We start from the raw sequence: 12,726 nt of genomic DNA on the forward strand, positions 1-12,726 counted from the left end.
TGATCTGGCTCATTGTTGAGGACCCGAGTGGCTGGACCAGGCCAAGAGGACACTCACGTAACACCTGGCTGTGGCAGGACCACGTGTCTGCCTTGGGGACTGCCAACCAGGATCCCGAGCTTTTTTATCGTGTGGTGGGTGCAGCAACATGCTGGTCCAGTGCATGCTCCCCAACTTGATTTGATCTGGAAATCGAAAATGAAAGACAGGTAACCACTATCCAGCTGATTGTAGCGCTGAACACGCTAATACACCAATGGTAATGTTCACCCTGGGAAGACTACACAGACGTAGATCCGTGGGAGGCAAGCTGGCTATTGGATTTCATGAAACGACACAGTGTGCTGGCAGACACTGCAGATTACCAGCCACTCAAGTACTTCAAGGTGTTTTTTTTTTGTTTTCCAGAAAGTGCCTTTCGGCTTATGAGTGATGACACAAACGGGTTTGTAATAAGTATGAGAATTTATACACTGTAGGGGCTCATGGAACATAAAACAGTGTGACATTTGTAAGTATTTAATGCTGATTAATGTGTGAAACCATTACTTTTTGGAAAAATGTTCAGCTCTAGGACAAGAAAAAAAATAGCCCTAAAAGAGTTAATAGTATTTTTTCCCTTTTAAAGTCAGTGGTACTTTTTGGGCCTGTGCAGGCCTGGAAGCCTGCATCTTGAGTCTGGGGCCTTCCAGCCTGAAGATGATGCCTATGGTGGGACACACAAGTGATGTCCTGGCCTGATCTGTGTTATTTCCTAGCTTACTTCTCCTTTAGCCATGTAGTGCTGCAGATTCACAACAGAAATAAGCCCCATAGCCAGAATCCCTGTTTCCATTACACTTACATGTTAAGAACGTCACCTTTTACTCATTTTTTTGTGCATCTCCTGCCCAAGATCTTGTTAGAGGTTTACAGACACAAGGAAGTCAACAGTGTACATTATTTTTCAATCAGAGGCTTCTCAGAAAAGTTTAAAATGATTTACTGCAGTTTTCAAAGCCTTTTTTTTTGTTCTTTATTTCACCTTATACAATTTCTTGTATTAGGAATTTGTTAGTTTTTGCATACCCCTTGGGGTCAGAGCGCTGGGTCAGCCATTGTACAGCGTCCCTGGAGCAATTACAGGTTAAGGGTCTTGCTCAAGGGCCCAGCAGAGTAGGATCTCCTTTGGCACTGACAGGGATTCGAACCGGCAACCTTCTGGACACCAGCACAGATCCTTAGCCTCAGAGCCACCACTCCGCCCCTTTCTGACATACTGTAATTTTATGTGTTGGGTTTCAATCATGGTCCCCTCTCTGGGCTGGTATTCAAATATCTGTGTTATGTTTGTTGTATTTATCTTTAACATTAACATTGTGATTAATTTAGTTACTTTATGTCCAAGCATCATCTTTATGAATTATGTGTTTGGGGTGGTTGGGTGATGGTCCTGCAAGACTTGGGACCACCAGCCGATCAATGTAAGGGACTGCCCTCAATCCTATAAAAGCACAAGAAAACCCACAGTCCCTTGCGGTTCATTAAATGTGTTTTTTTTTTTGCTCTTTTGAATACAGGTATTTGTAATTATCAGATTTTTTATCTTTTTTTCTTTGTTTATGACTATTCTTTGTATAGTGTATTGGGGCTTTGCTTTTGCTTTCTGCACCCATTTCCCTGTTAGCCTTCTTAATGGCTTCTGAACACTGAACACAGATTTTACCTCTCCTTCAGGTACTGTCTTTTAAAATGATTATTTTTAAGAAATTTGAACTATAATTACTTACAGACCCCCATCAATGAACAATGGCACATTAATGGATGCAATTTGTCAATCACTTGAGTTGGACTCTGCTGTGTATGAAATCCATTGAGCCACCAGCAAATTGTCTGGACTCACTTTTTAACTGATTGATTTTATGTCCTCTACTCACACATGTAATTACACTCCACTCTCGCTGTTATTTCAGAATAGGAACCATAGTTCCAAAAATAGGTAATAAACAAACATCTAAGAGGCAAACTCTTAAAGCAGTTACCAAAATCTGAAGACAACCCTCCATATTACGCCAGGTAGACAGTTTCTTACTCGCTATACTATTGAGAAGATACACACACTTTAAAGCAATGAAGGTGGATCCATAAAAAGGTGGCGTTTGTGAGAGAGGATGAAGGAAAGTTTTCCAGAGATTGGCAATTCTGTTGAGGAACAGGAGGAGCCCTGCCAGTGCCTTACAAAATGACCTCCAGCTGGCTATTGGTGTTCATGTTTCTGAACAACTCTAAGAAACGCCATGAGGGTGGCATGAGGGCCCGACATCCTCTAGTGGGACCTGTGCTCACAGCCCATCACCTTGCAGTTTGATTGGCATTCACCAGAGAATACACAAATGGCAATTCCACCATTGGCACCCCGTTCTCTTCATAGATGAGAGCATGTTGACACTGAACACATGTGACCGATGAGAAAGAGTCTGAAGACGCCATGGTAAACATTTTCCAGCCTGCTACCTTATCCAACATGATCGCTTTGGCAGTGGGTCAGTGATGGGCTTGTGGAGGCATATCCTTGGAGGATTACACAGACCTCCATGTGCTAGGTAACGATACCCTGATTGCTGTTAGTTACCAGGATGAAATCCTCAAAGCCATCGTCAGACCTTATGCTGGTGCAGTGGGCCCTGGGTTCCTCCTAGAGCCTGACAATGCCTGGCCTCATGTGGCCAGAGTATGTAGAATGTTCCTGGATGATGAAGGCACTGATGCCACTGACTGGCCCACATGTTCCCCAAACCTGAAACAAATTGAGTACCTCTGGAACGTTATGTATTGGTGCACCACAGACTATCCTGGAGCTCACTGATGCCCTGATCCAGGTCTGAGGAGATCCCCCAGGACACCATCTACCGTTCATCCATCTGGAGTGTGCCCAGACGTTGCCAGGAGTGCATACAAGTGTATGTTTGCCATACAGACTAGTAAGTCAGATTAGGGGTTGCTGTGATAAAATTCACACAAGTTGGATCAGCCTTGGGCAGATTTGTGGCAGATGAAATTTAATGTCACTAAATGTAAAGTATTATACATAGGAAGTAGAAATGTTAGGTTTGATTACACAATGGATGGTCTGAATATCAAATATACACCTTATGAGAATGATTTAGGAGTCGTAGTGGATGCTACCATATCAACTGCCAGTTGTTCCGAAGCCATTAAGAAGGCTGTTAGGTTATATAGCGCCCTGATGTGTGGTGTACAAATCCAAGGAGGTCCACTCAAACTTTATAATGCGCTGGTGAGGTCTCATCTGGAGTCCTGTGAGCAGTTTTGGTCTCGAGGCTACAAAAAGGACATAGCAGCACTAGAAAAGGTCCAGAGAAGAGCAACTAGGCTGATTCCAGGGCTACAGGGGATGAGTTATAAGGAAAAATTGAAACAGCTGAGCCTTTTCAGTTTAAGCAAAAGGAGATTAAGAGGAGACATGATGGAAGTGTGTAGCATTAGGGTTTTGGTAAACCATGCCATAAACATTGCATTTTTTTCAACAAGAAAAAAATGTTATCATGTGTAACTGAAACATACAAATACCAAAACATCAATGTAAATACAGTAGGAAAGGTCTGTCAAGTGTCCACTGCTGTACTGATGTAACTTTAGTACATGTCCTTAGTGTGATGTTTTGTGACAGTCACCAACACACAGCCTGACGTCACAATTGGAAAGTAGAAGCGTGTGCCTTTGAGTGTTTTTCTTATAATATTTTCTCTGTTGCTTGCAAATGAGAGGGTAGGATGTCAGTGCCTGGCCCGCACATTCAGCATTGCCCCTTGTGTTATCATAGGTTACCACAGCACAAGGCCTACTGACTTGCACATTTCCTGACACAAACATTGACAGTTGCTACATTATGAGCAGTGCTTAGGGAGCTTAACGTATTTCTTGTCCTTCCACTTGGTCAAAATTATTTACCTTTTTTGCCACAAAACTGCTTGCACTATGGTGAAGTTTCATGGGACTATGAAATCACTGGTGGCTCGGTGGTATAGTGCTGCATGCATCACTTTTACAAAAGATTTATCAGGGGTGGAGTGTAGTGGTATGAAATTGCACATATAAGTTGATAAATATTTTGCATGTCTTTATTTGTAACTTAGACAAAGCACATGTAATATTAGTGTTGCATTATTGATAAGAAAAACAATGGTTTGATGGTTAAGAATCCCCCCACCCCCCCACCCAGTCTTTAGGACTGAGTCTTTGTAATTTTATGACAGGGATCGGGGGACGTGCCTAAAACCAGTTTGGCAAGTGATTGACTCTCTGCAGGACTCTCTCATTCAACCCCCACAGGAAAGCCAGACTACCTAGCTGGCAAGCTTCACCTTCACAAATGGCATTGGGGGCAGGTGTGAAACCATTGTGTTGAACCAGAATTCTATTGGTCTAAAGATGCCTATTTGGTTTTAAATCAGAAGCCATTAAGTACCACAACACCCTATTGGCTGTAGGGTTTGGACAGAGGCTTTAAATTAACTTGCTTTACCCCTCCTTCTCTCTCTTACACCATCATCATAAAGAAACATCTCACACACCATGAAATGCGAATAGACCACACTGAGAAACACAATTTGACAGCCATATTGAGGCAGGCATTCGACCTGTACTGAAGAAAACTGACTAAAAATCATGACTTAACTGGAGACATTTTAAGCAAGTACGTAAGTTTGTGTGCCGCCTGAAACTACAAATCAGCATTTATCAGGTTGTATGGTTGCCAATACTCAAATGTACTTTGCTTATAGTTATGAATATTATCAATAATACAATATTTAAAGTTTAACTTAACTCCAGCTTGTCTTTTACTACACCTAACTGCCTGAGGTTATAAATGTAGAAGGGAAGGTGGGGAGAAGTTATAAAGTACAACACCTTATAAACAGTGGTAAGTTTGTGAGATCTGAGGCATTCTGACAAATACTACACAATAATACAGTAGTACAAAAGGGGAAGCAGAGTAATATAGAACTCTACCAAAACAAAACAATTATCCTTATCAACGTCTGATGACCAATTCACTATTGTTTGATTGAACTAATGATTCAGTTTCATTTTGTTCTAAAACTGGCTTTACAGCTTTTCTTTTAAACAACCTTGTACCTTTAAGTTGAAGGCTCCACCCCACTCATGAATATTAATGAGTTTCCTTAGACTGGTAAAACACATACAAATATTCATGATTTTTTGCAGCATATAATGTCACCCCGGGTCTGACAGTTAACCGTAATAACATAGAGACGCACTCAGGGTTAACAGCAAGGAGATTAAAGCTATACAGGGAATTAGTTTAGTTTAATGAGATCAACAAGAACACAGAGGGCAGAGTTGGAAACTTTTTAAAGGGTGAGTTTGGCACAATCATTAGAAAGGTCTTCACATAGAGAACTCATAGGCACATGGGATAAATGACCAAGTAGTGCGGTCACAGGAAGAACTATAGGGCCTTTCAAAATTCAGCTTGATGTTATTTTTGGGGAAATTAAGTTAGGACTGATGAGGTTTGTGAGGCTGAATGGCCTGTTCCAGTCAGACTTACCTAATGTATTTTTGTTGTCCATCTGCTTCTGTCCAGCTTTACGTCAGGGCCCGTCCCCTCCATTACCTTTTGTGTCCCCTGCTCCAGTTACTGTGTAATCTCCCTTTTTGATGTTCTTATTCCTTTATTCCTTTTATTAGAATACCCCCCCCCCCCCAACACACACACAGATGCCTTCTTATGCTCAGTCTTTTTCTGTCTACAGCAAGTCCATTTTCATTTCATTTTCTAAACCCCTCAATCTTTGTTTCCCATAGCTCTCTGCTCCTCTTATTTTTGTCCATGTTTCTTTCTTAACGTCCCTTTTTTCTGTAATCTCTGTCTCTCCGCAGCACTGCATTCTTCACTTTCCCCTTCTTCTCATCGTTATTTCAGAGCTGAGTAGATACACCACTTGTTGCCATGGCACCCGCTGCAACACAACCTACAAGATGCCCTTTCATTAACTGAGATTCATTAATTAAGGAAGAAGCTCTGACAGAAGACATGAGTGCAGTTTTTGCAGCTCATCCCACCTAATGTGATCTTTGAAGACGTGAAGGCTCTGACACACGCTCCTATTCCTCCATTTTTATAACCCATCTATCAACCTCAAGATTATGAGGTGCGGTCACAGGATGTGGGACAGTGGGCCACTAGAGGGCACTCTCAGCTGCACGCCCACACCAAGGCACTTCAGAAATGCTAAGGAGGACGAGCAACTGCTACACAGAAGGCTTGCCAGGTAGAAGATGAAGCACTTCAGGAGTCCCTGACAAAACTCTCACGCTATCAGCATTGGAATTATTCACTTTGTGTTACGAGGAATGAGAGTGGGGCATTGTTTTTGATTTTTAATCAATATTTCATGTCAAGACTTTTAATACCTCATTGGTCATCTCAAAATCATTTAGATACTGCACCTTTCTGTGAGATTTTGTTGTTATCAATGATATCACGCTGATAACACTGATTGAAAATATAATTAGATTTGGATTTAAAATACAAACAATATTCTGGAATGTTCTGCCACAGGACAGAGGTGAGCAAAAAGGACTGGCATGTCATGATTCTGTTATTTCACTTTATGCTTATTTGATTTTCTCCTATTTGCATAGATACACAATTTTTGAAACAGATTATTGTTATTTTTTGTTTATTTCTGGCCAACATTATTTTGTGCCGTGTCTATCATTGCCATACCAGAAATTGCATGAATTGTGTTATCGACACAACAGAGATAAAATTATCCAAGTTTGATGGATTCTGAATAATAACTTTGCATGTTTTCTTTCATTTGTCCCTTCTAAAGAATCTTTGATTACTGACTTTTGTGTTACCTTTTTGGATTACAGTTCTGGGTTATATGTTGGGCTTGATGATCTCTCCTATTAGTCTTCTAGTTAGGATTCCTTGCTGTTTAAAAGAATACACCACCCAAAAATCATATATAAATATATTGTGACCACTGACGCTTGGGAATGTGGCCGCTCTTCAGAAACTCCCTCTTAAACAGTGTTTAAATGGGAAATAAACACACTCTTCCCACTCCTCTGTACGGGATCAGCTGCAGGCTTGCATTGCGTGGGACTTCGAACATCCAAGTCCCACCTCCAGATGATGTTACTTCCGGTTCTCAGAATGCCACCTGCTTATTAATACATCACTTTCATTCTTAATTTGATCAGTTCTGTTTTGGACTCAAGTCTGTAAAGACCAAGTTATAATTTTTCGACAAACCCTCACTAAACAGGGATGGTCCCCAAAAGTTTGACTTTGTTTTGTGTCTTTTGTTACATCGGTTAAATATTTACAGATCAAGTAAGGTCACAATGAAACAGCTCAGGATCCCGGATGGCAACTCCCCAGGCAGGCATGCAGTCCAGTCCCATCCTCTAGAAATGACCTGCTATCTGCCACACCCATATGTTACGTAGGTGTCCCCTTGGCCTGGACCTGCCGCTCAGGTCCTCAACAATGAAGATCCTGCGAGCCAGATCACCCTCGGGGAATCGCACCACATGGCCGTAGTGCCGTAACTGATGCTTCCTCACAAAGCAGGTAATGTGCCTCATTCGGGACTCCATGAGCAACTGCTCATTCAACACAAAGTCAAACCAGCGGTACTCAAGGATTCACTAAAGAGACACAGAACTGAAGGAGTCATGTCTCTAGCAAGACTGGAAGCACCAGGACTCTAAAGACTTGGACCTTTGTCCTTTTGGTAATATATCAGGAGTGCCACACACCTCTTTCCAGCAACCTCATGACCCCCCATGCTCTCCCAATCTGTCTACTGACTTCATAGGAAGAGTCACCAGAGACATGATTGTCACTGCCGAGGTAAATATGTACTGTCACTATAAACATTTTAGTGACTTGAAGATGTCCCCTAAGTGCACATACTTGACAGCCTTATGCTTTTCTTAATGTTATTTCTCCTCGTTTAGGTATTGAATTATGGAGAATTCAAATTTTCTAACACTTTTAGTTTCTGACAGGTATTAAACAATGTGAAAATAATTTTGAGTGGTTTCTGACACCATCTCAGTTTCTCTGGGGCGCCTTCATTTCAGATCATTTTGTGGTAGGGTTACCAAATAACAAACCAAATATGAACTGCCAGTGTGTGACTTCCTCAGTGTGATGGGATAAAATGTCAGTGCTGACAGCTTGTATCTATCCAAGATTACAGATAATCTCCCAAAAACTCTGTAGTGTAGTTCTTTGTTAAAAGCATTCCTGGAATAGCACTTTAGGCAGTATTTCCCAACTTTACATTCTCTCGTTCACGACAGCTTTTCTGACTTGCTCATTACAATACCCACTTTGATTTTTGATAACGTCATTTCTCCAGGTCATAGCTCCTTTGTCTGCTAGTTACCCATCTCTAGCAGAACACATATTTGGAATCTTGACAATTGATTTCTGGTCGTCTCCCTCATATTAGACCAGTGCATGTCTTCTGACCATTCTCACATCTTCTCCTTGCTAATTACTCTGAGATGTCATTAGGTAGAGGAGAGGTTGGGAGCATGCGCTGACAGTGCTCTGTCACACCCACCACACAACGAACCACCTGGATTGGGATCCGAGTGTAGCGGACACCATTAGAAGACACAATATTCACGTTCAATCAAACTCCAGTCTTAATCAGGTGGAAACTTCTTTCAGACCAGATGACATTTGGTGTCCTTAATGAATTGTGTCACTGAGTAAAAAGAGTGGATGGATGAGAACTACTTGTCTCTGAATGCAGAAAAAAACAGAAATTATATGAATTGCTGGGAATTACGAAGATGGTACAAATCTCCTGTCACTTTTTAACTTAACTTAAACATTCATTTTATCTGCTTTGGTATTATTTTTGACAGTAGTGTGTCAGACCCACTATTGCTAACTTAAAAAATTGGTAAAATAAGGCAGTTTCTAAGCGTGGAGGATACAGAGAAGTTCATTTATATGTTTATTTCCAGTAGGATTGACTACTGCAATGCTCTGTAACCCATTCTATATGGAGCTTTCAATTATTTCAGATACCTCCTGCAAGAATCATTACAAGAACTAGAAAGAACAACCACATAACTCCAGGTCTTGAGTTGTTACACTGACTTCCAGGTAAGTTTAGAGCCAATTTCAAAATACTCCTTTTAAAATAAAAAGCTTTAAATGGCCTCCGTCTTACTTATCAATCTGAATTTATCAAAATATACAAACCAGAGGGTGCAAGTTGACCTCAAGATGCCAGGCCAGTAAAGATTCTGAGGATTAATAAGACAACAGTAAGAGGTCCAGCATTTAGCTACAGGCCACAAAGCTGTGAAACAATCTGCCTGCTTGTGTAAAAGCACAAGCTGCTGTAGATACCCCTACAGTCTCAGGCTGAAGGTTCACTAATTTAATCAAGGATACTCTCACCAGAAAGCTGTTCTTATTCCATTTCTGTTTTTTAGTAGTTTACTGTACAAAAAAACATAAGCTTGACAACAATGGTAGAGTGGTAACTGACCCTCCTTTATTCTGTTTCACTTCTGGGGATCCTGCTGACACTTTTGTTCCCACTGCTGAGCTGCTATTCCCGCCCATGGGAAAGATGCCAGAGACACTATGAACCTTGGAAAGCAAGGGAGAATCCGAGAAAGAAAGCACTCTGTCTTCCTAGTAGACTATCCAGCACAAACTTATAAAACATTGTGGAATGCCCAAGAGAGGGCGGGCTGTCCAGATGGCCTCAGTCATCAGAAATTTCTGTGTCTTCATAACTTCATAACATAGACAGACAGACAGGTAAATGTGAAAGGCACTATATAATAGATAGATAGATAGATAGATAGATAGATAGATAGATATGAAAGGCACTATATAAGACAGATAGAAGTGAAAAGCACTATATGACTGACAGACAGACAGACAGATAGATAGATAGATAGATAGATAGATAGATAGATAGATAGATAGATAGATAGATAGATAGATAGATAGATAGATAGGGACCTACAATATGCCACATGTTCATATTTGAAGCACACAATGAAAGACAGACAGACAGACAGACTGACAGGTAGATATGAGGGCACTATATGATGTATGCAGAGAAATGCATAGGCAGATACCTATAAAAGAGATGTGAAGATGTGAAAGGCACTATATAATGTGATCGGCTAGCAAACACACCAAAAACCAAACAAACGAATGCTCAGGTCTGCACTGCCATTCTTTCTCTGTTTTTTCCTTCCTCTCTCTTTCTGGCAGGGTCTGTTCATTAACCCTTTGAGGACCGGGGCGACTATTACAATCAACTATATTATTTCACAATTGTATCTTCCAGCTCAGTCTGATGTTGCCAAGTCTTCACTTCCAACCGAAAACAAATGAAAATGCAATCAAGACAAAGCGCTCGCAGGCCTTGCCGAGATGAATGAGGCCAGCCGACGGCAGCTGGAGCCCTGAGCAGAGCAGGTGGCAGCGCTGTAGTGAGTTTCAAGTTAAAATTCCAACTTATTTCAGTATTCATACAGTAGATACCTGGGAATGAGGGGATTGAATGTGAAGTAGAAGCTGAAAAATGATTTCTTACCAAAAAAAAAAAAGAAACAAAAACAGAACAAAAAGAAGCCTTTTGTTGTTCAAAAAAAAAATAAAATCAAACAGTTTTGCTAGACACAAGAAAAGCTCAAAAATTGAACAACATTCAAATCTGAAAAACATTCAAAAATGATTGCTTATAAAGATTTTATAAAATTACATATGTTTTAAAGAGCTTTATAAAGATACAAAAATGGGACTATACAAAATATTAATTTACTCATTTAATTATCTACTTAATCGTGTAGCACATTTTCCCCAAAAAAAGGACAAGAAAAAAAAAAAAAAAAAACATGCAGCAAAAATACCTTCGTCTCGGGGGCTGTTGATCGTGGATTCGTCGTGTTTTTTTGTGAGCGGACCTAGGATTTAGAGCAGGAGGGGGGAGGGAAGAGAGAAAGAGAAAATTCAAAAAGATTACTGTGGCAAAAAAAAGAACAAGAACAAGAACAAGAAGAAGAAGGAAAAGAAGAAAAAAAAACAAAAAAACAAAAAACAAAACAACCATCAAGAAAATGAATCCAATCTGTTGTTCTGTTAATCTTAAAAAAATATATAGTTTATCTACAAATGAATTCATTCTGAAGAAAAAAAAAGCAAAAACAAAAGCAAAATGTCATTACACTATTTTTTTTATATTCAAAAACTGGAATAAAACAAGAATTAATCTAATTTAAAAAATACAAAAATCACTTGCTTTTCTTAAATGTTTCATTCATTTATAGCACATGACGCAATTCATCATTTCTCAATAAGGAGAGTGCAAGAGATGGAGAGCTAGAGAGACAGACAGACAGGCAGACAGACTGACAGATACTGAAGCGACGCTACCCAGCAATGGCCGAGAAAGAAGAAGCCCCAATGCCCCGCCTACTGGCAAAGCTCGAATCAGGACTTTCGGGCGTTGACCACCGACTTCATATTACAGTCAAAAACACGACACGTTTGAGGTGCTTTGTTCATAAGAATGTTTTCAGATCACTTCATTCTTTTTGTTTGTTCAACACCTTCTAACTTCTGAGAAAGTCCACACATGTGATATAACTGTCCAGCACATCTTGATGTCTAAGTACCATATATACTCGCGTTTAATTTCTCCCGTGGATAAGTCAGGACTTGATTTTACCGTATAATTTCCGGTATTTTATAATATCGGTCGTATTGGTCGAATGCAGAAAACTCCCGCTATTAGTTGAAGAGATGATGATATGCTAACACCCACCTGAGAGGGTAATCACGGAGCACAAGGCTTTTTTTTTCTATGTATTGCGCCTACGTGACCACACAGTAATACCCAAACTATTCCGAAGCGACGTTTGCACTGATTTGTGGTTTTTGTATCTCACACCATCACACACCTATATCGTAAAAGCATCCCTTATCTACAATGGAGCGTTCGCTCAGAAGAAAATATGAAGCTGGTTTTAAATTAAAAGTCGTTGAGATGGCGAAAGAAATTGGTAACTGCACTGCTGCAACAAACTTCGATGTGTCTGAGAAACTGATGTGAGATTGGAAGAGGCAAGAAGATGTAAAAAAAATAAATTAAGTGTTATATTTTTGAACGGGTGTATAAGTCGGGGTCTGATTTTATGATCGATTTTTCGGGTTTCAAGACCCGACTCATACATGAATATATATGGTATACAAAATGTCAGGCTCTGTGTTTTTGGAACTGTAGACCTAAAACCCCCTCATTTTTAGGACCATATTTAGTGCAGGAAATTTCACCTTCATAATAAAGAGTAAACCAATAGCGGCCTTCAGCAAAAAGAGGATCAGAAGGACTTGAAAGGTATGCAGGCCACATCAACCGACCTCAGGGGGCTCCCTTTGATGGAATACGAGGGAACAAAGTTACCTTGTCCGAAATAGGGGATGGACATTATAGACAATGTGGAGTGCCGTTTTATGCTTCTTCGAGGTTGCTGATCATGAATACAATGACATTTTTGATACTGTATTTGATTCTTTATCCCTCTTAGAGTCACTCTGATAAGGTAAAAATGACAGATTTCAAACATAAGCATGTGGGGTATCATTTCAGACCATTTCTAGGTCAGTCACTATGAATATGATGTTATTTT

General features: G+C 40.2%; 1 protein-coding gene across 1 annotated transcript in view; it reads right to left on the minus strand.

Annotated features, from left to right (window-relative positions):
* Positions 1-12,726, minus strand: part of nlgn2a (neuroligin 2a) — a 606,345-nt gene that overhangs the window by 269,328 nt on the left and 324,291 nt on the right. The window contains exon 3 of the mRNA XM_028798443.2: positions 10,948-11,001. Within this exon, the coding sequence (XP_028654276.1) occupies positions 10,948-11,001 (54 nt within the window). The remainder of the gene's footprint in view (positions 1-10,947; positions 11,002-12,726) is intronic.

Source organism: Erpetoichthys calabaricus, chromosome 3 (assembly GCF_900747795.2).
Source record: "Erpetoichthys calabaricus chromosome 3, fErpCal1.3, whole genome shotgun sequence".
NCBI lineage: Eukaryota > Metazoa > Chordata > Cladistia > Polypteriformes > Polypteridae > Erpetoichthys > Erpetoichthys calabaricus.